The sequence below is a fragment of the Petaurus breviceps genome, unplaced genomic scaffold (genome assembly GCF_028583685.1).
Source record: "Petaurus breviceps papuanus isolate PSGF00001 unplaced genomic scaffold, PetGlider_PUasm1.0 91133, whole genome shotgun sequence".
Classification (NCBI taxonomy): Eukaryota; Metazoa; Chordata; class Mammalia; order Diprotodontia; family Petauridae; genus Petaurus; species Petaurus breviceps.
The window spans coordinates 15,007,630-15,033,357 of NW_027187419.1; the positions used below are offsets into that span (position 1 = coordinate 15,007,630).

Below are 25,728 nucleotides of genomic sequence, written 5' to 3' on the forward strand. Positions count from 1 at the left end.
CTCTGCAGTAACTTCCCAGGGTCCGGAGAAGGGCGGTACTTCAGGGACCGCTATTAAGTTATGGAGGTGGGACGAAGCCAAGTCACGGGGAAATTGCACCACTCCTGAGCTAGGACAAGCAAGCTTGACAGCAGGCTATGCCAATAGCAGTGGAGCCGCTGGGAGTTGGGGCGGGCCGAGTTGGAGACCGGAGACTGCAGATGCAGGTGGGTGATGATCTGTGGTGCCTAAGAGGGGGAAGAGCGGGCTGGAGGGACCCCCCTATGGTCCCCTGTGCCCTCAGATGAGGTTGAAGCGGTCTTTGGCCCGAGGCCTCCTAGGGAAGTGGAGGTTTTCTGCCTCTTCGGAAGGGCCTGGCCACTGCCTGGGGCTACGCCTCCATTCTGCGGGGGCTGTGGATGCCTCCACCCACCCGGGGCCCCTTAGGCTCCCCTGAAAGTCCTGGTCCTGTGGAGGCGCCGCCCTGGGCCGTGAAAGTGCTCCTTCCCCTTCGGCGGAGGCGGCCACCCTGGGGTAACAGAGACCTCTGGAAAGATGCTGGGATAGGGGTGGCCTTGGCCCCTCCCTGTGGGCGGCTGATATTCTGCTCCTAGACTCCCTTTTCCTCGAGAGAGGGAAATCTTTACCCCTGAGCATTCCCTGCCTGGTTTGGCAAATCTGTCACTAGGGGCAACGTGAATTTCACCGAGGTTTCCACCCTGACCTAGGAACTGTCAAAGGGAACATGAGGGGCTCTTGCTTGCGACCGACGCATCAGTTTCGAATTAAATTACGCTAGCGATCTTTTTATGAAAGGCCATGCAAGAATCATCCCTTTGAACATTATAGCAGTGTCTTCCAGCATTACAGTCCTTTTCCAGTATTCTTTATAGAGTTCCTTTTTGTGTGAGATAAATTACTACTTGAGTTCATAAACTTCCAGGAAAAACTCTCTTCTAGGAATTGTGTGTAATTTCTTTTGTCAAGGCAGTGATTTCTATGTGTCATTTTCCTTTTTTTTTTCTTTTTGCCTCTGTAGTAGTTAAGCGTAGGTCTCAAGTTCATTTCCTCCTAAGTGTTCTTTATTTTGTTTTCTGCTTAATTTTTGTTTTTCTGCTTAATTTTTGTTTTACTACTTAATCGTCCCATTTCTATAATTGGTGTAAACCTCCTAAAATTCTTTTGAAAGCAGAATTTTTTTTTAATTAAAGGGCTCTGTGAAATGGATTACTCGAATGATGTAGATTTTATTAAGGTAAAGAACTCTGAAGCTTGTCTTATACTACCCCCACCTCTTTCATTCAGTCACACAGGTAGTTAATGAATGGTGGATTAGAACTAAAACTCAGGTCTACTGATTCCTTTCCTCTTTCCTCTGTAACCTCATTATATCACACTGCTTCCTTACATATATGTATATACACACGTATATACATATGCACATATGTCAGATAAAACCTTTGTTATGTAAAAAGTACTTTTATAGGCACAAAGAGGGCTATAGAGATATATGATATAACCCTGTAATCAGAGTAAGGCCAGTAACAGAGCTAAGAATGTTAACACACTTAATGTGTTAAATATCAACTTAATATTAAGCTAACTTGATAATATGTTAATGTGCAAAGACAGTTCATATCCTGTTTTTCCCTTAAGAAATGTGAAGGGGCAGCCAGCCTTGAAGACAAGAAGACCTGAGTTCATATCCAGCCTCAAACACTTACCAGCTGTGTGACCCTGGACAAGTCATTTAACAACACCCTTCCCACACACACCCCCAAAAAAGAAAGACGAAATGGTTTTTTAAATGAGAAGAGGAGCTTAGCGCTACCTAAGCCTGGGGTGGGGAGCCTGCAGTTAGGAGGCCATATGTCACCTGCTAGGTCCTAAAGTTCTGACATGTGATATAATCCAAGCTTCACCGAACAGATCCCCTTAAGAGAAGGATTTGTTCTGTAAAAATTGAACTCAGTCAAAAGGCCACATCCAAGGAACTGTGAGGCCAGCAGGTTCCCCATCCCTGGGCTAAGCAAACCTGAAAGTGAAGTCAAACTATGAAGAAGCATTTTAGTCAGAGAATTTCCTTGTGGATTATGGCCCCCTGTGCCTCTACCCAAAGGTATAGGTTGAGGAGGGAATTTTCATTCCTTTCCCCTACCTAAGCCCTCCGTGCCATATTCCAGCAGAGAAATCACCCCTCAAGTGGAAGACATCACAACCAAGTAGATAAAGTCAAGTGGATGAATATCCCTGGGCCAGCAAAGAAGTGAGCCAATCAAGGATTCAAGAATACAGTTAGTGCTGGCATTTAATAATTGAGCTTCTAAGAAGTATAGGTCCAGGGAGCCCAACTAGGTGACTGACCCAGCCGAGTCACTGACCCACAAAGTCACTTTGAAGGAGAATCATGAGAGCACCTTGAAAAGAAAAGGACACCAGGACCCTACAATGCCAAAGGTATTATTTTCCTTAATCATATGTGTGCCTCACCACTGGTATACTTGAGTCCCTTGTACCTTTATACTTAGCCCTTTCTACATCCTAACTCAGATTTACTCCTAAGATCAGCTTCTCTCTTCCTGTTCATATGCTGATGAACACCACTGGAGAAAGTCATATATTTATGTTATGTAATCTCAATTGGACCTCACAACCACATACCTGTTTTTTCACAACAGCTGTTGCAAACCTTTTTTTTTTTCCACCTTCAAGCCGCCCACAATACCAGTTCTGCCCTTCTTTTCAGCAGAGGGCCTTGTCTTATACTTCACTGAAAAAATCAGGTCATCCTCTGGGGAGGCTTTCCTTCCCAATTTTATACTTTGAATCACGTCAGCAGCATCCCCATTCTCTTCTTTGCTGCAGTCTGAGAAAATGAATTGACTCTTTTCTTTGACAGTGCAAAACCCTCTCCTGGGGTCCTTGTTCCCATCTCCTCCAAAGACTTGCCTCTTTCATTATCTCTTTCTCCCTGATTCTCAACTTCGCCTTACCTACTGGCTCTTTCTCTCTTACTTACAAACATACAATTTCCCACATCCTTAAGAAATCTTCACTTTATTCTGCTTTCCCCTCAAGCTATTGTCCTATCTCTTTCCTTTTACAAATAAATTCCTAGAGTTGGGAGAAAACTGTTTGCCTACACTTTCTCACCTCCCACTCACTTATCAACCTTTTACAATCTGGCTTGCTTATTTCCCCACTCCCAGACTAAAATTGCTTTCTTAAAGGTCACCAGTGTTCTCCTTATTGCTAAAATCAATTGCTTTTTATCAGTCCTTTTCTTTTTAAAAATTAGCCTTCTAGACCTCTCCAGAGTTCAACACTGAACACTTCTCCCTAGACACCTTCCTCCCTGAGTTTTCATGACCCTTCTCTATCATAGTTCTCTTCTTACCTGTCAGACAATTTTTCTTTTTTGTCTTCTTTTCAGATACATTATCCATATTGTACTACAGCAAACCCCAGGGATTTGTCCTGGGCCTTCTTGTCTTCTCTTTCTATATGTTCTCTCAGGAATCTCATCAGCTTCCATTATTTATCTATTATCATCTCTACAGTTTTCTATCATCTCTATTATCATCTCTCGCATATTGAGCCCCCATTTTTTGTCTGAGCTCAAATCACACATCTCCCACTGCCTGCACTAATGATTTCCAAGAGAGCTTATCTTTCCCCAAAACCTATCCTCCCCCACTCTTCTCTATTTCTGTTAATGGCACCATCATTCTTTCAGTCACTCAAGTTTGAGTCAGTTTGACTGGAAGTCACCTTTAACTATTTACTCTCTCTTCCCATTCTTATCCTATCAGTGGCCAAATTTTATACATTCTACCTCCTTAGCACCTTTCACATCCATGTCCTTGTGTATATCTGTACTAAATCACTCCAGGCCAGACCTCCAACACTTTCCCCTAAATTCTTCCTCTCCCTACCTCGGATATATCCTCCCCTCTAACTTATCCTCCACACAACTGCCGAAGTGATATTCCTATAGTACAGGTCTAATCACATCATTTCCCTGCTTAGGAAGCTTCAGTGGCTCTCCATTGCCTTTAGGATAAAGTAAAAACTCCTTTATTTGGCATTTTAAAAATCCTTCTCTAAATGTCCTCAGACTGTCTGTTTTGGCTGATTTTACATTATTTCAGTTCATAAACTCTAGGCTCTGGAAAAGCTGATCTACTTGTTATTCCATCTCTAACCTCCATAGAGGAAATGTTCTCCCTCCTCACATCTGTTTGTAATTCCTGGCTCTTTTGAAGGCTTAACTCACATACCACCTTCTTTAAGAGATCCTTCCTGATTCCCTTAGTTTTTAGAATATTTACTAATTCTGTATATTTATTTTGTAGATAGCCTGTATTTAACTATCTATGAAAATATTGCATCCTCTTCTCTAATATAAGTCATACATTTGGAGCTGGAAGAATATCCAAAAGCCTTTAAGTCCAACCCCCTGATTTTACAGATAAAGAAACTAAGGCTAAGAACACTCCTTGTCCCTTGGATGGCAGGGAAGGATCCACTTTTATATTTGTATCTCCAGAACTTAACAAACAGTCCATTAGTGATTGGTAGTTAAAAGGCACCATAGTGATCATCTAATTCAACCTTCTCATTTTACAAATGAAATTAAGACCCCAAAAGGTTATTACTTGCCCCAGATCGTAACCTTATTAATGAAAGACACTGGTATATAGTGGAAAGAGTCCTTGATTAAAAGTTCAGACCCAAATTAAAGCCCAACTCTGATAATTGTGGAATCATAGGATTTAGATCAGTAATTGACCTAAAAGATAATTTAGTCCAAACCCTTTATTTTACAAATGAGGAAATTGAAGCCCTGGGAAGTTGGATTTTATCTAAAGTCACATAAGTAGTAATGACCAAAACTGAGATTCAAACCCCAGCTCTCTGACTCCAAATCCAGTCCTCTTTCCATTATATAATATTGTATATCTAACCTATTAAAAAATTCAGAGAAAAAGCTCACTGTAAGACAGTTCAAGTGGAAACTCTTCATGGTAACAGAAAATTTTCATTTAGACCTTAAAGTAAAAGTAAAATTTAAATTGTACAAGATAAGACTGAAACTGTCCTGCCATCTCTTCTCTGTCCTGCCTCTTCCCTAAAGTCTTCATACATAACCACCCTTGCCTAAAGTGATCTTTTTCTAACATATTTTCTTTACCAGTCATTTGGCAGTTACTCATTGTCCTATCATTTCTATTATAGTCTTGAACTATCATTTGAATTTTATATTGCTTAACTTTTCATCTGTACTAGAATGTAAGTTCCTGGCAAATAAAGATAATTTTCTTCTTTGTAATTGTATTCCCAGTACCTGGCATATAGTAGGTGCTTAAAGAATATTTGTTGATCAGTTAAATGATGAATTGTTTCTCCATCTAAACTGTAAGCTCCTTAAGTACAAGGACCACATCTTATATTACTTTGCATCCTCCTTAGGAGGAGATCAATAAATATTTGCTGATTGATGTTCTGGTTTTATAACAGGATTGTTCCTACTATCTTATTCGAGTTTTAATATAGAAATTTATTACTCTTCCTTCTTCCATTTCCTTCCAGTTTCTTTACTAAAATAGTATGTTGAATTTTATAAGGAATAATTTTTATTTGAATCTCCTGAGAAGTTGATCATTTCTTTAATGGGGGCTCCAACCATGGCATAAGCCTGTTGGGAGGAGGAAAATGATCTTTCCAATTGTATTTCTTTTATTTCCCTATTATTATATTTCCCAAAGGATTGTTCACATACTAAGTAGTCAGTAAATAAAATTTTTTATTTAATTCGGATACTACAGAAATATAAAATATTAGAGCTAGAAGAGACATAAAGATTTGGTAGTCCAATTCTGTCATTTTATAGATGACTTAATGTGAATCTCTTAACTATTAAAGAAACCTGATCTATCTAGAATGAAAGTCCTTCAGGTAAGAATAATTACTCCTTTATAGAAGCAGAAATTTTACTCACATGTTCCAAAGCTAAAGGGAAGAAAAGAAAAATGATGGTTATTGACAATTGTGATTATTCAAGCAGGAGACCCCTAATTGGCTTATGCAGATCTTATGTTTCTTTTGTCATGTAAATATGTGACACTGAATTTTCAAAAATTATAGTAAGGAAGCAAAAACTGGCAGCTTCTAGCAAGCTGTCAAGGCTTGAAGTACAGTTCTATCAAAGAACTCAATGTTTGCCATTCAAGGACTATCCTGATGAAGTTCAGAGAATCTTATCACCAGAAGGTACACCACAAGGTAATGAAAATTTTAAAGCAGTAGCAACCAATGAAGCCACCTACTAAGGTATAGAGGGGTTGAGATGGGTGTGTGTGGGGGGGGGGGGTGCCCATGCAAATAAAATCATTGATTATTACTGTATTGAATTATGTTCCTAAAAAATGTTGGCTTTCTTAGGAAAAAATGTGGACCCTAGTAACATGTTTTCTGTATGTCTGTTGGAGGTTACTCATATCTCCCCTATGCATGGCATAGTAAATGTCCCTTTCTCTCTTCAACTAAGCACAAACTTAGCAAAAATAATTTTACCTTTAATTCCCATGACTCAGAAGTTAGAATTCTCTGACAACCTAAGTTAATTTAAAAATAATCACATGGCATAATTCAAATATTTTAAAAAAGTAGAAATTAATATTTTCTTATATTCCCATATTTGTTGTCTTTAGGATTGTTCTTCTTCCTTCTAGATAGAGATAATCCTTTAAATCTCAGTCTTTGATACTCCAAAAGAATAGAGGGAGCAATAGAGAAAAAGAAGTCTGCCAGTTCTGTCTGGGCGGCAATAGTTCAATTAAAACATTACCATGGGTAAACAGACTTCAAGCAATATAATTCTTATAAGTTCCATGAAATCAAGAATTATACCTTAGACTTTTCTTCTAGTCCCCTTACTGCTTTGAACACAGCAGGCACACTTTTAAAACTGAAAACTGTTGAGATCTCATTGCTTAGATCAAGAAGTCAGGAACCATTTTTCTATCTAAGCCTACAAAGGCAGAGAAAGCATCAATCTAGGGCCTTGTTTAAAAAGCTATTCAATTTTGTTAGTTGAAGAAATATAATTAATTTGCCTCAACACTTTATTCAGGAAAGAGAGCACGTTAAACATTAGTTATACGTTATAGTTAATTGAGGTGGGGGGAGAAAAATGAGAGTGTAGAAGGTAAAGGAGAAAAGTGAGGAAAAATGGAGTAGAGACAAGATAGAAAATAGGAGAGATTCAGTAGCAACAGTTTATCCTTTTAAAAGTATTTGATCTTGTTCCACAACCCTATACATTATCCCATTGATCCTCATAATGACCTTGTGTGGTAGGTAGTACAAATGGTTGTATCCCTTATTACTGATGAGGAAGCTGTGACTCAGAGCTTAGCTGTGGGCTAAAGGACACAGGACTAGTAAATGTGTGAGTCCAGATATGCTCTGTAGCATGGGTTCTTAACCTTGGGATCCATAAACTTTCTGACATGTACATTTCAATATAATTGATGTACTTTTTAAACTTTTGTGTTTTATGAATTTAAAACATTCTGAGAAGGGGTCTGTAAGCTTTACCAGACTGTTAATGGGGTATCTGAGCCAAAAAAGTTTAAGGACTTCTGCTCTGTACTCTTATCAAATAGAACCACTCTGTTAGCTGGACAGAGCCAGTGTGTTCTCACTCCATGTCTTTCTCCTCTTGTTCTCTGTGTCTTCTAACTGGCCGAGTAACCCTGGTCATGTTGGACTATATGAACTGTGGTCCCTTTCATTCCAGCAATTTCTATGAATGCTTAATTGGTTGACTGACTATGTTCTTGGTTTAAGCTTTAGAGGAAAAGGCAGCAGCAGCGTGATGTTGTGAATAATACTGTATGAATTACAGAAACTTAGGTTCAAATCCTGCTTCTGACATTTACCAGCTATGAGATCATGGCCTAGTCACTTAATTTTCCTGAGCATCTTCTGTTAATTCAAAATTCAATTCAGTAGATACTTATTAAGCCTCTACTATGTGCCAGGCTCTGGGAAGTTGGATAAGAACAGTAGTATCTACCACACAATATAACTGTGAGGACAAAATCAGATAATGTATATAAAGTACTTTGTAATTCTTAAAACACTATATGAATGTCAGCTAGTATTAGAGACTTCATTAGTGGATATACAGAGCAACCCATCCAAGGATTGAAATTGTCTGGCCCATATTAATTATCACAGAAATATCACCCAAAGACAAGAATTTTCCCTTATTGCCATCAATCTCCAGGTATATCACTCTATCTAGATCCTGGTGGCTAATTTCTGCTGGTAGGCAATCATTCTCATTCCTTTCTCAAAGAATTTAGTTTCTGTGTCTCTTTTCTTTTTCACCTCAATCCCACCCTTATGGTTGGGTACTTCAGTTTATAGGTTGATGTGCCACCAAATACCCACTGTTTATCACCCTCCCTAGTTCTTGTGATTTGCATCTTCTTTGTACCTCCACAACATACAAGAATTGTCATACCCTTGATTTCTCCTCATTTAGAAGTGTTCTGTCTCCCAAACACAAAATTCTCCATCTGACCATAACTTACTATCCGTCATCTCTCTGTATGCCTGCCTACCTCATTTACTTCCAGATGCTCCACCTCTGCCTATTTTCTACCCTTCAAACTTTCAATCCTTTAGTTAAGCAATTCAGCTTTATACTATTCTTCACCATTTAGTTTCTTTCCCCTTGTCCTGTCACCATTCATTCCTTTCCAGATCCCAATCCTGGATTATTTTCACCATCTGCCATGTTCCCCTCCCCAACACCCCCACCATTCATATGCTAATGAACAACATTAGAGAAAGCCATATAACCCTACTGACTAGGCCCACTACACATTTATATTATGTAATCTCAATTGGGCCCTCACCACTGTATACCAATTCTTAGACTTTTCTCTATATTCACCTCTATCATTTTCTTCACAACTGCTATTCCATACCTTCTTTTCTTTCCTTAGATCTCTACCCCCTTACTACTTTGCCCTTCCCTTTCAGTAGAAGACCTTGCTTTATGCCTTACTGAATAAATTAAGACCTTACTTTGTGAACTCCCTCTTTTCTACAATTCCACTCTCTAATTCCACTCCATCACTTTAATATCATCCTACCCTCTCTGCTCCTTTGTTCAGAAAATGAAATGGCTCTTCTATTTTTTTTTTCTTTTAGTGTCCACTAATATTATATGATTTTTACAAATGAGCATAAGCCTAAAAAAAATATCTGGAATGGGACAGCTAGGTGGTGCGATGAATAGAGCACCAGCCCTGGAGTCAGGAGGACCTGAGTTCAAATCTGACCTCAGACATTTAACATACTTACTAGCTGTGTGATCTTGGGCAAGTCACTTAACCCAAATTGCCTTGCCTTCCCCCCTCAAAAAAAAAGTCTCTGGAATGTCTTCAACTCTGGGATTCATTAACGAAGTTAAATTTAATTAAGTAGCACACACAGAGTCCCTAATTATGAGCACAATATATTCTCAAAACAAAATTATAAATGGAAACTAGGTTCACAGACCAGCATTACAAAATCTAATTTAACTCCTTTGTACTTTAAATATGCATTTACTAAAATTAGAGGAAAATCATTCTATTAGAGTTGTACAGTATATTATTTTAATTATGCATATTCTTCCAGTCCCTGTAGCTTTTAGTACTAGAGGCTTTCAGAAGTTTGTTTAGCCATTCTCACCTCCAAAGTTTATTTATAACAAAATGTGAATAATTAATATCATATGGATCTTTGATCAGATTGTAAAGCAAAAGGGCACAAGAGCACTGGAATATTTCACTGGGCTGTGGGAAGCCATAGTGGCACTAACTTACCTCTCTCTAAGATTATAACTTAACAGAGGAGTAGTTAGAGAATTTCCAAATACTGATGAACACAGAGATTCAAACAAAAACAAAAAAGAATAAGGATGAATAAAAACACATTATTAAGTGCTTACTATGTTTCAGGCTTTGTGATAATCACTTGGAATGCAAATATAAAAAAGGAAATTTTTTCTTCCTGTCCTCAAGGATCTTACATTCTTTTTTCCCCCAATTAATTTTCTTTTTTTAATTTTAAGTTACAAATTCTCTCCATTTTCACTCCTCCCCCACCCATTGAGAAGGCAAGAAATATGATATTGATTACTCATATGAAGTCATGCAAAACATATTCCCATACCTGCCACACTCTCTGCCCTCCCCCCCCCAAAAAAAAATCAAGAAAAATAAAGTGAAAAAAGTATGTTTCAGTCCACATTCAGAGGTCATCATTTCTTTCTCTGGAGGTGGACAGCATCTCTTATTATGAGTTCTTTAGAATTGTCTTGGATAATGATCAGAGAAGCTACTGTGTTTCCCCGATAATAAGACCTATCCTGAAAATAAGCCCTCCCCTTACTGTGTAAGATTCCTCCAAAATAAGCCCTCCCCCGAAAATAAGCTCTATTGAGATTGCTACTGTAGTGAAGGTGATCCCCTGCGCTACACGCTACATTATGGTACCCTCTTATGCACCGTCCCCCCACCTCGTGAAACGCATGCCGCGCTCCGAGCTGCATCCAATCAGAGCTGCAGCAGTGAGCGAGTCATCCTGTTCTTCCCCAGTGATTTGCTTGCTGGCGCCATTGAGAGCAGTGCCCAGAGGAGAGCTGAGGCAGGACAACATAAGCCCTCCCCTGAAAATAAGCCCTCTGCTGTTTTTCTTTCCAAAAAAAATAATAAGTGTCTTATTATCAGGAAACATGGTAAGTCTTTCATGGTCAAACATTGTTACAATATTGCCTATACTGTAATACAATGTTTTCCTGCTTCTGTTCACTTCATTATGTATCAGTTCATATAAGTTATCTCAGTTTTTTCTGAAGCCATCCTGTTCATCATTTCTTTTATTTAGTTAGGTTTTTTTTTTTTGTTTTGCTTTTTGGAGGGGGGAGGGTAGGACAATTGGGGTTAAGTGACTTGCCCAAGGTCACACAGCTAGTTTTTGTGTTAAGTGTCTGAGGCCAGATTTGAACTCAGATCCTCCTGACTCCAGGGCCGGTGCTCTATTCATTGTACCACCTAGCCACCCCCTATTCATCATTTCTTATAGCATAATAGTATTCTATCATATGGCATGTTCAGCCATTTCCTAATTGATGGTCATCCCCTTGATTTCCAATTCTTTACCACCAGGGAAAGATCTATTATAAATATTTTTGTACATATAACTCCTTTTCCTTTTTTTTTTTAAATCTCTTTGGGATACAAACCTAGTATTGGTATTGTTGAGTCAAAGGGTATGCATAGTTTTATAACGTTTGGGGCATAGTTCCAGATTGTTCTCCAGAATACTTGGACTCCAACTGTGACTCCATGACTCCAATCATGACTTCACCAGCAATACATTAATTTATCTACTTTTCCACATTCTCTCTAGCACTTGTTGTTTTCCATTTCTGTCATGTTAGCTAATCCAATAGGTATTAGACCTCAGAGTTGTTTTAATTTGCATTTCTCTAGTCAATAGTGATTTAGATCATTTTTCATGTGATTATTGACATCTTGAAAACTGCTTGTTCATACATATCCTTTGACCATTTATTAATTGGAGAATGGCTCTTATTTTTATAAATTTGATTCACTTCTCTATATATTTGCATAATAAGGCCTTCATCAGAAAAAGCTATTGTAAAAAAAGTTTTTCCTCAGTCTCCTGATTTCCTTCTAATTTTGGCTACATTGGTTTTATTTGTGCAAAAACTTTTTAATTTTATGGAATCAAAATTATTCATTTTACTTCCCATGAAGGGATCTTAGATTCTAGTAGCAGACAATACATAGGAGAAATGTATCCAGAGGGCAGTATTTTCATTTGAAAAATTTGGTTTAGATAGTAAGTGGAACCATAGGCAAAGAGATTGATGTGCCATCAAGAAGTTAAGATTCTTATTCAGTCACTAAACTAGTTAGTGACAGAACCACGACTAGAACCCAGATTTCCTCACTAACAGCCCATCATTCTTTCTATTAAGACATTGTTCTCCTGTTTCTTGGTCTTCTGTCTCAGCTTATACAAATAACTACATACACTGTTGTCTCCTGCCTTGGTTGCTTCTACTGTAAGACTTCCTGTGGCAGCTAGGTGGCAGAGTGGATAGTGTGCCTGGACTCAGGAAGATCTGAGTTCAAAATCAACCTCAGACACTTACTAGCTGTGTGACCTTTAGCAAGACATTAAAGACTTAAATTTTATTTGATTCAATTTCCTCAACTGTAAAATGAGGATAACAAGAGCACTTCCCTCCCTTATTGTGAGACTCAAAAGATATTTGTAGATCACTTAGCACAGTTCCTAGTACATAGTAGATGTTCTATAATAATAATCATTGCTATTATTACCATCATAACTATTATTATTTTTCCTGCTTTTCTAGCCTCTTTACATTCTCTGAAATTCTCTCATCTTCCTACATTTATCTCCCCACCACCATCACCACCACAACCACTACCTAATGTGGAGGTTCTTTTATTCAGTGAAGTCTTATTACTTTTTGTCTTCCTTTTATTTCTGTTAGGAAGGCCATGTCCCCAGTGGGGAATAGGCAAGACTGGGCTGGAGCCAGCTCTAACAGACTTGAGAGAGCCCATTGTTGATTTTTCAGTGTGAGAGGGGATATTATGGTATCTTGTTTTGCTCCCACAAAAGTTATTGGGAGATAATCAATAGCTGTGAGGAAGCTCGCTTATCTTATTTTACTAAGACAGTGATCATACTGGGCGGAGGCGGGGTGGGACTAGAAAGGTAGGGGCGTGATAAACATCTCCGACCCTAGAGGTCATGTCCAAGTCACAAGTATCCTTACTACCACATGTACAAAATCTGCATAAAGAGAGAATGTAGGGAAATAAAGTGAGGAATTTAAACTACCTCTAACTGGAAGGACAGAACTGTATAACCTCACTGCTACTTCTGTATCAAGGTGGGTGTTTCTAAGTGAACACCACATCTGCCTTCCTCTGCCCACTCTGCTCCTGAGTTCTTTCAGTGAGAAGGGGTTTGCCATTTTAAGGGCCATAACACGTGGATCTTCCTAAGGGCCCCCAGGAAAGCAGTGGACAGCAGAAGTTTGTCTGCCAGTCTGGGCTAACTCCCTGACCCTGCCTGGGAAGTCCTATGATCCCCAAAAGCTAGTTCTCACATCAGTATGAGTATTTATAGTTCAGAAATTAGTAATCACTACAAAGGAGGGCTTTGTTTTTGTTTTATTGTCTAGACTTAATGAGAAAGTGTTAATGCAGATTAAATTTAAAAGTATCTGTGCATTCATTTTTTTTTCTTGGAGCCCAGTCGGTAAAAATTTAACAGCACTCTTCTATATGGTGTGCTTATATCTTGTATCTTAAACACTGCTTAAGTTCAGTGGGAGTGCAATAGAAAACTCATGGAATGAAGTCATCACCAGATGCAAGTCTTGTGACTAAAGGCTAATCATAACCATAATAACTGGAATTTACAGAGTGTTTTATGGTTTGCAAAATGCTTTATATCCATTGTCTTATTTGAGCCTCACAACGCCCCCTTGAAAAGGGCAGAGGAGAAAGAAAGTACTGAAAGCTTTATTTGCTTACTTCCTAATTATGCCTGGTCCCTGCCTAGTTTTCTTTGAATTATGTATAGAAAAATAAAAACTGTTTGAGATATTTAAAACACAAATGACCCTAGATGACTGATAGTTTATAGGAAACAGTGCTTCTCACTTTCCTACTCACAGTATCCCCTGGCTTACCTGTCACTAGAGAAAATCACTCACAGTAGTGATAACCATGTTAAAGTAATAATATAGTATTTTAAAGATGATTTATAATTTCTTGCCAGATTCATTATTTGGAGTGTTATTATCAAATTATATTGAAATACAGCAGTCAAAATATTTTTTACAAAATCATAAACCCCAAGTTAAGTACCTTTGCGGTATATCTGTTGTACTAAACTTGATATTTCTATCGTTGTCTTAAACTGAGGTCTTTTCTCACCCTAAAACATGCTTTTTATTGTATTACATACTACTTTAAGTAAGCATTTGAGGTACTTTCCCTCTGTTTTTATGACATGCCTATAAGATACCCTGTTCATCTAATTTGTCTTTCTGTTGCCAGCTACCTGGAATGCTTGCCATTATGAACTACCTTTATACATCTTATTTTCCCTAGACTGCTGCTTATTTTACTCTGCTCACATTTCTATTTCTGTCATTGAATGAAGTCAATCTGAAAATAAGGCTGGATTTTTCAGTGCCCATGAATCCAGTGTTCAAACTTAAGGCAGCAAAGTGTAAAGTACTTTTAAATTTCAAAATAATTTAGACTTCATTTAAATTGTATTTCTGGGTCTTCAAAATTTAAGGCATTAAAAGAAATTGATCCCAAAAGAGTACTCTATGGAACAAACTTATTTCCAATTTAAATGTGCTATCCTTTGGAGTTTGGAGGCAGAGAGAATGAAACTAAAAACCCAAAAATATATAGATTATACAAACATACATACATATATGCATAGATATATAACATATACAAATTACTTCACTATCTAGTTGACTCTTCAAGAAAAATAAATATCATTTAATCTAATTTGCCATGATGGATGAGATGGGCTAGGTATACATTTGATGATATTGCAGAAGCTATATCCTTCCACATGAGATTTATTCCCCTGCTCTCTGCCATTTACAGGGAAGCAGGCTACCAATTAATTTATTAACTATCTAGCTAGGAAGTGCAGTATATACTTTTGCCATGAAGTGGCACTATCATCAGGCAACCAGCCACATAGTCTTTGACAGAGATTATAGAGTCTACATTTATCTGCTTTTCCATACTACTGTATCCCAACTGCTTACCAGAAGGCATGAGCTCTCCAGGATTCCTGAGTTAGTGTTGGTGATCTTGTAATCATATTAATCTAAGTATTTGACCAGGAATATATTCTACAATTTGTAAAAGGAAGAAAATTTTTTATTTCTGCTTTGAGTTCTTATCCTGTATTTGAGAAATTTCCTATTCCTGTATGACCAACCCCACCTCATTCATAAGACTTAGATGATTTTCTTTTTTGTGTTCAGATGTGTTATGGATGTGAAATAAGATAACAGGTCATAACAGGGATCATAGTGGGAATTATAAGGAAAAAAGTTTAATAGCAAAATCAGGGAGCGGGGTGAAGCCTGCTTTGTCTCATTGACTCCTTCCCCCCCCCCACACACACCACCGCAATGATGGTAGGTATGAAGAATGAAGAAGAGAAAGGAAAGGATCTTGGGTTCAAAACTCACCAAGATTGTCTCAGTAATCACTCAGAGGAAAAAGAGGGAAGCCCTGTTGATGAGGTTAGGGGAAACCTAAAATGTTGAGGTCTAGGGTTATTAGGGGTGGTCAAGACCCCCAAATACCAACACACTGGGTCCTGCCAAATGAATTTGACTCAATTCTTCTCTCAGCCAAAGAAAAGCAAAGTTTATTAAAAGTTCACCATATTGGGTAGATTCTTAAGGAGCTTCGGTATCTGTAACGCTTGTACTGGACAAGCAGGCCAGAATCATCTGACATGGACTGAGTCTGTGCTAGATCATTCTCCCGCCTTCCTCCTTTCATAGAGGCAAGATAGGGTCTTATATACAGAGAGGTTGTGGGAGGAATCTAGGGGTGGTTTAGGGGAGGAGTTTGGGAAAGGTCTTCAGGAAGAGTCAAATGAGTCAAATTCCAGTTATGAGAGATTAAGGGTGGGAAGAAGCTGGAGGATACCTGGAAATGAGACAGTGGAGGGTTTGGGAGGATCAAGGGTGGAAGCTAGCTGGACAAAGGAGGGCTAGGCTAGTAACAGAGGTTTGGGCTGAGCCACAATGGCCTCAGGAAAATGCCTCATCAAATGGAAAGATTCAGGCAGAGTTCAAGGGGGTTCCCAGAGCCTATACCTCATCACTGGGATTCTGAACCCATTGATCTTACCCCAACTCACATGTTATATAACTATGCATCAACCAGTTTCACATATTCTTTCCTTCAGCTTGTCTCCACCATACTGCCTTGTCTCCTCTTGCTGGTCCTGCACTGGTCCAGGTCCACTGACCAGCCCTCCAGGGTGTGTCCGAGCTCCTCTTTTGCTGTGCCTACTTTAGGCTACAGTGGCAGCACTGACAGAGTCATAATTGTGGAGTTCTCTGCCTAGCTGCCAGCTCCCAAGTCTCTCAGAAGCCCTTCTATCCCCAACCCAATAAAATGAATGACATGATGGCATGGGCTTCTGAATTAGAGGTTCTAGCTTCTCAATTCTCCACTACGTGGAAGGAATGAAATGAAATGGCAGATGGACAGTTTATTTCCAAATAATGCCTACAAAAAAAACAATATAGAGTCAAACAAGGCAGAGCTTATGTGACTGCTCACAAAATCTTACCTTGCCTCTTGAGATAACCTGATCTCAGTGGGTTTCTTTCAGGAGATGATCAATAGATTCTTTCTATTTTTACTTTAATGTAAGTCTTTTTTCTTTTGGGGACAGTGATTGGGGGTAGTGTGGGGATCCTAACTTTCAGAAAAGAAATGCCATTTGAGCTGAGATTTGAAGGAATCTCAAGATTCTAAGGATTGGAAATAAGAAAGTGTATCTTTGCAGTTAGGTACAATCTGTATAAATATATGAATATGACAGATAAAATATAATGTATAAGGAACAACCAGATGACTGGTTTGGCTGGACCATAGAGTGTGTGAAGGGACATAATGTCTAATAATCCTGGAAAGTTTGGTTGGAGCCAGTTTGTGAAGAGCTTTAAATGCCAAACAGAATAGTCTGTATTTGAGCATAAAGATAATTAAGAACCACTATAACTTTTTTGAGCAAGACAATGACATAGTCAAACCTATCTCTTTGGAAAATTATTTTGAGGCCTATGAGACCAGTTGCAGTGGATAAAGATGAGGCAGGGAGATTATTTAGAGATATATTTATTGCAATTGTCCAGTCAAGGGGTGCTGAGGACCTGAACTAGGGCAGTGTATGGCTGAGTAGAGAGAAGGGAACAAATATAATAAAGGGAGAATTGACAGTTCTTGACAACTTATTGTATATATTGAGTGAAAATAAGGAGTCAAAAATGACCCCTAGGTTACTCAAAGAATGCTAGTGTCCTCACTAGAAACAAATTTATAAGGAATGTAGAGTTATCAGGGAATTATCATAAGTTCTGTTTTAGACACCTTATGGTGGTTACAAGAGATTCAGTTTGAAATGAATAATAGAATGATGACTAAGAAGTAGTCAGGGGTAGCGAGGTGGCACAGAAATAGAGCACCGTCCCTAGAGCCAGGAGGACCTGAGTTTAAATCTGGCCTCAGACACTTAACACTTACTAGCTGTGTGATCTTGGGCAAGTCACTTAACCCCAATTGCCTTGCCCTCCCCCCTCCAAAAAAAAAATAAAAGAAGCAGTCAGACAGGTAAGTGGCTAACCAAGAGAGTGCAGGGTCACTAAATCTCAGAAAAAAGAGAACATCCAGGAAGAGAGGATAATCAACAGTGTCAAATGCAGAGATTAAAAGAAAAAAGGATAAAAAGTAATCAGATTTGGCAATTAAGTTATCTTTGATGAATCTGGAGAGAGATGTTTCAATTGAATGATGAAATCAGGAGCCAGTTGCAAAGGGGAGAAGAGAAAATGGGGACAAATCCAAACTGTTCCTAGGAGTCTGGCCGTGAAAGAGAGGAGAGATGTAAGATGATAGACTGGAAATGGTAACATAAAGTGAAGGTTTTTAAGGATGGAAAGACCTAAGAGTGTAGTCTGTGGTGAATTGAGACAACAGAAAGAGATTGAAGATTAGAGAGAGCAAAGGCGATTATTGGGGCCATCCGAAAGAAAGAATGGGATAAAGGGTCACCTTTCAATTGGAGACGAGAGTAGAGAGTGGAGGGTGATACCAAGGCATGTTTTAAGGAGGAAGAAGAAATCTAGAATAACAACAGTTACCATGTTTTTAGTGCTTTTATATATAAAAGTGATTTCCAAACATCTCACTTTACCTTTACAATAATCCTGAAAGGCAGGTGCTATTATTATTTCCAGTTTACGGATAAAGGAGCCGACACAGAGGTTAAGTGACTTAACCTTAATAATTATACAGCTAGAAAGTATCACAGACCAGATTTGGATTCAGATAGTCTTTCTGACTCCAGGGATAGAACTATCCACTGTACCACCTATTTTCTGTGTGCATTGTATATATATTGAAACTTCTTCTTTAAGATGAATATACATATATCCCTAACCTTCCAGAAGAGGAAGCTCTGCCATCTCTACACGTTCAAGATGGTACATGTGTACAAACTAGTGCTCTGACATAACATTGAATGTGAACATTAATTTTTTATTGATATGGTAATATTTTAGAAAAAAAAGTAAAAATCCTAGAGTTTTACAATTAAACGTTTTAACTAGTAATATACCCATTAGCTTTCAGTTGTAGTCAGGAGCACTTTTCATACAATTAAATATAAGTAACAACTTTTAAAACTGAGGTATTTTGTCATGAAAATTAATCAGCTTTTTTTTTCCTTTTAGTTCTAAGGATAGCTTACATTAGCCATGGACTGCTCACAGGATTCTCTTAGATGGGCCATATGTAATGGAATTCCACCTGATAAGAAAAGCAGCTCTCTTGTGGCTGAAGAACATGGGCAACAAATTTTAAATGTATTACAGAATTTTAGAGAGAAGAATGTCTTTTATGATTTTAATATAATTGTAAAAGATGAAATAATCCCATGCCATCGTTGTGTATTAGCAGCATGCAGTGACTTTTTCAGGTAAACAGTTTCTTTGTGATTCAAATTTCAAATTCTGGATAATGTAGATAATTCATATTATGAAGTCGACATTTCATAATGTTTTAAATATATCCTCTATTCATCATAGGATGATGTGTTCCTTGATAATTTGTGTTCCTTGAAAAAGAAAAGACATCCATAGGTGGAATCAAGGTTAAATATTGTGACATTTGCCTTCTTTAATAGGTTGTAAATGTAGGACCATCTTTATTAAAGGTTATTATGTCTTCCTAATTCCTAAATCTGAAATTCTGTCAGCTGCTAACAGAGGCTAGTAGAGGGCATGTAAATCTAACAAATACACTCTCCTTGAGCATTGGTAAATGAATGAAATAAAACTTAAAACACAATCTAGTTGCTTATCCTTTTTCTATCAAAATAGAATTCTACTGAAATTACATTGTATCATTTATATATCTCAGAATATGGAAGTCACCCTGAATTCTCATTTATTTAATCTGCTTCTCATTCACCTTTCCCCTCAAGGCCCCAGGGGTGGGGAACCTCTGGCCTCAAAGCCACGTGTGAACCTAGTCCAGGCCCTCAAGTGTAGCCCTTTGAATCTAAACTTCACAGAACAAATCCTCTTAACAAAAGGTTTTGTTCTGTAAAACTTGGACTCAGTCAAAAGGCTGCACCCAAGGACCTAGAGGGCCACATGTAGCCTTAAGACCATAGGTTCCCCACCCCTGGCCTGACCTATCATTGTACACGCATATGTGTACACACATACATACACTTCTCTCTACCCACTGGAGAGTAGTTCTTCTGTATTTTCCCATCAGTAATAATAGGGATTTATTAATAAATCTTCCCCCGATGATAAATAAAATTTCCCCCTGAAATAGTAATTCACATACTCCACCTACTATCTTTCTGATTTTTTTCCTGCTATAGCTATTACTTTTCAAATTCTTTAGTGTACTGATGTTATCTTTGCCTTCTCATTCTCTCAGATAATGTGCAAGTATGTTTTTTTAAAGAAAATCAAAGAACCAACAGATGCTCTCACATTAGATTGAAAACAAACATCTAATTTCTTAGTATTTCATTAGTTTACAAAAGTTTTTATCTGTATACTGTTTGACCATTTTACATATTGAAAACCTTGATCATTTCCAGCCTTGGGAAAAGACACCTCTCCCATTCCCCACTTCCAAGTACAAAGGTATTAACTACAAAAGGCCGAAAAGTTAGATGAGTAATGGAAGAGGAGACCTGAGAGATCTTGAATTGTATGACCTTTATTTTATTAAGGAAGCAGAATACTAGATTATACTATAACAGTGTTGAAAGGATTATAAAAATGAGAAAGGAAGTTGGTAAAGGTAGATTAGAAGGATTTGGGAGCAATAGTTATAGAACATGCACATGAAACTCATACAGCAAGATTTCTCCCTAATAACCTCATTTCAGGAAGAGATTCACATGGTCTGGATAAAGAATGGCAAAAAATCTAAAATATAAACGCCATCAATCCTTTAGGACATATATTCAAGTAATATGGACAAATCCTACTCCCATTTTTCATTGTGTTTTCCTTGGGGAAAACCTGAGGAGATTAGTAAATATTAGAGCAAAAAGTCAATTTCAGATTTCCTAATTCTAGTTTTCCCCCCTATACAACACTGCCTCTTCAACATACCATCCTACTAAATAGTCCTGAGTTGATGTAGTTGAAAAAATTCATCAACAGATGACCAGATTTACACACACACACACACACACACACACACACACTATGGGCATACATACATACCTACACACATATACATACATATATATGTTTGGATAAATAATTTAATCAGCTAGTAAACGTGTATTAAACACCTACTATGTGCTAGGCACTGTGTACATTCAAATTACATATCTGTGTGTATGTGTAATATGTAAGCAGTGTGTTTAAAAATAGATTCCTTATGATCTTAAAACTCTTTAATTTTAAATAAATATAACGGCAAAGAGGAGGAAAATATTGCCATTCATATATTATTTACTTTTGTTTTTGCAGGGCTATGTTTGAAGTAAACATGAAAGAGCGAGATGATGGGAGTGTTACCATTAATAATTTGTCCCCCAAAGCAGTAAAAGCTTTTCTTGATTATGCCTATACTGGAAAAACAGAAATAACAGATGACAATGTGGAAATGTTCTTCCAGTTGTCATCATTTCTTCAAGTTTCACTCCTTTCCAAAGCTTGCAGCGATTTTTTAATAAAAAGTATTGATCTTGTCAATTGTTTACAGTTGTTATCAATATCAGATAGCTATGGTGCTTCCCATTTGTTTGACCATGCACTCAAATTTGTACAGCATCACTTTTCTCTGCTACTTAAATCCACTGACTTTTTAGAAATTAATTTTGGAGTATTGCAAAAATGTTTGGAAGCAGATGAATTAAATGTTCCTGAAGAAGAATCTGTGTTGAAAGCAGTTCTTAATTGGACCAAACATAACCTGGAATCAAGGCAAAAGCATCTGCCTCATTTGATGAAGAAGGTACGCTTACATCAATTGTCTGAGGAGACTCTTCAGGACTGCCTGCTTTCTGAAGATCATTTACTCAAAAGCACCAAGTGCTTTGACACAATCAGGGATGCAATTAAATGTGTGCAACGTTCCAGTGGACTCTTTCCAGATGCACGTCCATCCACAACTGAAAAATATATATTTGTTCACAAAACTGAAGAAGCAGGAGAGAACCAGCACACTTTTTGCTATAATATTAAAACAGATAAATGGAAAGTGCTGCCACAGACTCACATGATTGATTTGCCGGGGTCTAGTCTATCTAGTTATGGAGAGAAAATATTCATGACAGGTGGTTGCAAAGGGAAATGTTGCAGAACTGTTCGACTCCATATTGCTGAGTCATATCATGATGCAACTGACCAGACTTGGTGCTACTGCCCAGTCAAGAATGACTTCTTCTTAGTATCATCAATGAAAAAACCAAGAACCATGCACACATCAGTTGTGGCTCTCAATAAATTGTTTGTTATAGGTGGAAAGACTAGAGGAGCTCGGGACATTAAAAGTCTATTGGATGTTGACTCATATAATCCTCTTTCCAAAGAGTGGTTATCTGTAAGCCAGTTACCTAGAGGCATATACTATCCAGAAGCAAGTGCATGCCAAAATGTGATTTATGTTCTTGGATCTGAAGTAGAGATTACTGATGCCTTTAATCCGTCTCTTGATTGTTTTTTTAAATATAATGCCACAATTGATCAGTGGTCTGAACTAGTAGCAGAATTTGGTCAGTTTTTTCATGCAACATTAATCAAGGCAGTACCAGTAAATTCCACGCTGTATATATGTGACCTTTCTACCTACAAGGTTTATAGTTTTTGTCCAGACACTTGTGTTTGGAAGGGAGAAGGATCTTTTGAATGTGCAGGATTTAATGCAGGTGCAGTTGGAATCGAAGATAAAATTTACATATTAGGTGGTGATTATGCCCCAGATGAAATTACAGATGAAGTGCAGGTCTACCACAGCAACAGATCTGAGTGGGAAGAAGTGTCACCAATGCCAAAGGCATTAACTGAATTTTACTGTCAAGTGATTCAATTCAATAAATACAGGGACCCCTGGTTTTCTACCTATTTATATTAACAAGCATGTGATAGAATCTCTAGAACTATTTCAGTTCCAAAAGACATTAACTATGCTATCTGGCATGACTGGGAAAAGATTTGTACTTGCTAATCAAAAACTATGGTTAACTGAGAACTACCACATAAATTCATAAAGATGTATTATTTATATGTAAATGCATAAATACATGTGTGTAAATATGTAATTCATACATACATATGCACATGTCATTTCCAGTCATATAAGAATATGGAAACCGGGAAAAATCATTTAATAGCAAAGCATCAGATTTGGCTACAGAAAATCTACTTTGTTATAAAGGTATTGCAAACTGTATTGATAGAAGAAGGATCAACTCAGGGAAATCAAAAATCCTTGAGGCATTGAAATAACACTAAAACAATGCTGAGGACAACTTAATCTTTTTCTGAGGATTCACAAGTATACCAAAGTCTTTGGTTTAGATGATTTAATGATTTTAAGTACCAAATCCACAGAACTTTGTTCAAAGTATAATACAACCAAAGCTTTATTGACCTTGTCTATTAGAACAAAATAGACTATCTAGGTATTTTTTAATAGGCAAAATTTATCATAATCTGTTAAGTGAAGTGTAGAAAAAAATCAGAAATGGTTGGGATTTCTTAAATTCCTGTCTTTTCCTTAGGAAAAAGCAAGAAAGCCCTAGGGAGGTGGAGAGAATGAAGAACAGTTATTTTGAATGTTTATAAGGAAAAATTCCATATTCTTTCTTTTGACTCTGATGCTATTGCCATGGGAGACTATTTGAATTATCATGCTTTTTCCCCACTTAAACAGAGCTAGTTAAGAAAGAAATCTGGCTAGTGAGTGAGAATGCCAGGTAACAGAATGTTTATTATGTAAGCATTTTAATTTGCAGAGAGTATGATTTTATATACACACACACGTATTTAACCAATATCAGGTTGGAAGCAAGATTTCTTTTAACATCCACATGATTCTGTGGTTGTTACATATTTATTTGATTTGTACATAGAATCGCAAATCTAGAGCTGGCAGGAATCTTAGAAATCATCTAATAAATCTTATAGATGAGGCCCAGAAAATTGAAGTTACTTGCATAAGGTCACATATATGTGGTTAATTGAAATTTATTTATTTGCCATTGACTTGTGAAACCTTATCTTTTTTTTTTTTTACTGTGAACTTAAACATGGATGAACACAAGCATTTCAATATACAAAGAAAAACAAAAAAGCAGATCATATATGAAACTATGAACTTCCATTAGCTTTTTGTTCGAGAGTTCATTCTGCAATACAAGACTAACATTATATAACCCTGTTTGAAAACTCATCATATTTTTTTAGTTAAAAAAATTACTTTGTAAAGTACTTTGATAAAACTATTTCATTACCTTGTAGAACCCTGAGCTATTTTGAGGTTGCATCTATTTTTGTAGTAATCTCCTTTCCTAATCATAATTAGCTAAAGCCTCAAGGGCTAGGGCTATTTGTGCACTCAGCATTTGACAATGCATGATTTTGTAGTGGGTTGTTAAAATTTGTCCAACTAGAATGCATATGGCTCCTTCCCCCAAACTTTAAACCTCTTTACTTTCCATATAGGAACCAGAGCAAAACAAAATAACAAGAATATGGTAGTTTTTTGCTCTAGTTTAATAATAATAATTTATTTTACATAGTGCTTTAAAGTTTGCAGTGACTTTACATGTTTTATCTGATCTGAGCTTCACAGAAACCGTGTAAGGTAGGTAGCAGAGATTTTTTTTGACAGAGTTGGACACAGGCTCAGAAAGATTAAATGACTTGTCCATCATCACATAACTACTAATGTAAGAAACAGGCTTCAAACTCAGATCTTCTTGAATTAAGATTCAATCCTTTTCTAGATCTAGTACTTTACTTACTAAAGCACATTGCCCCTTGATATTTAGTTCACCCAATTTCTCTCAAAAGCTTAGATGATCTTATTTTAATTATCACTCAGTTGAGGTAAACTGAAAAACCTATGTTTAACATTGGTTGAAAAGTAAATATCAAATGTAACCTAGAAAGTAACTAAAATCTCTCACTCCCCCCACCTTTATTAAGGGGAGATATCTTTTAAAAGGAAGTACAGTACTACATACTTCAGTTATCTGATAACATTTGAGGCATTTCTCATAAGTAAGTTTTCTGGACAAATAAAGTTTATTCCTTTAAGCACCCGATTATTTTTATGTTTACCTTCTTAATATAAATTTTCCTAAAGTATATTTCATATTTCCCTGCCTTCATATATGTTGTTTTATTCTCTGAATATACTGAATGTAATTTAATCTTTTATTGATGCACCAAGGGATGGCACAACCTAGGGCATAGAGGCCCTGCTTTGGAGTCAGGATGACCGGGGTTCAGTCTTCTGACATGCTAGTTTATATGACACTGGGCAGATCACTTAACATCTGAGTACCCTAGACAACTCAATTAAGATAGACTAAAAGTTGTAGAACAGTTGATCTGCATGGACAGAGGAAGTTTCCTTCCTGAGAAATTTCCTATGCAAGGAAATTATAGGTCCATTTTTTTTTTTTAGTTGTTGACTCGGTGTCATCATTCTAAATTGTGCTGTAAACAAGTATACCTGAATGGGTTAGTGATGTATGCAGTGGTGCTGTCTCTCCTTGATATTAGCTCAGCTTTTTTTCAGTGCTTCAGGTTCCAGTCGTACCATGCCCTTGCAGTTTCTAGCCTGCTGCGCATGGCTTATCAAAGATTGATTTAATTTTGTATATAATTCTAAGCTGCTACCTCTGACCTAAGGATGGTTCTATACCTCTCCTGTGGAGAAAAGTGCATGGCTTTATAACAGTTATTTTCCTTTAAGGTAATTTCCCCAGCTATGCCCTACATGAATGAGATCTACTTTCTGGATAAGACTTTAATGAATTTGCATTTCTTAAAATTATAAATACCCAAATTTGAACTTTAGTAAGAAGTTTCATGTCTTGAAGTATAACTATGCTCCTTATGATCTTGTGAATGTAATTATACTAAATACACAGCATGTTAATTTGACAATAGATAAAACTATATAATACTGTTTTCTGAATTAGGAAAAGAACTCAATGTTTTAGTATTTATGGTACATATATACATGCTTTAGAAGTGTGTCTCATAATGAAATTATTAAAACTGGTATTTTTACTATACCATATAAACTTATGCAAAGCATTTAACTGCTA

The 25,728-nt window shown here is 37.2% G+C and overlaps 1 protein-coding gene across 2 annotated transcripts; it reads left to right on the top strand.

The window, feature by feature from the left end:
• The first annotated feature begins 23 nt into the window (after positions 1 to 23).
• On the top strand, positions 24 to 25,728 carry KBTBD3 (kelch repeat and BTB domain containing 3). 2 transcript variants are annotated; one of them, XM_069080417.1, is made up of 4 exons: positions 24 to 206; positions 1,636 to 2,436; positions 18,635 to 18,879; positions 20,912 to 25,728. In XM_069080417.1, the coding sequence occupies exons 3-4, from the start codon at positions 18,659 to 18,661 to the stop codon at positions 22,515 to 22,517; spliced, it is 1,827 nt and encodes a 608-aa protein (XP_068936518.1). In that variant the 5' UTR covers positions 24 to 206; positions 1,636 to 2,436; positions 18,635 to 18,658; the 3' UTR covers positions 22,518 to 25,728. The 2 variants fall into 2 exon arrangements, with proteins under 2 accessions (XP_068936518.1, XP_068936517.1); XM_069080416.1 differs by lacking the exon at positions 1,636 to 2,436.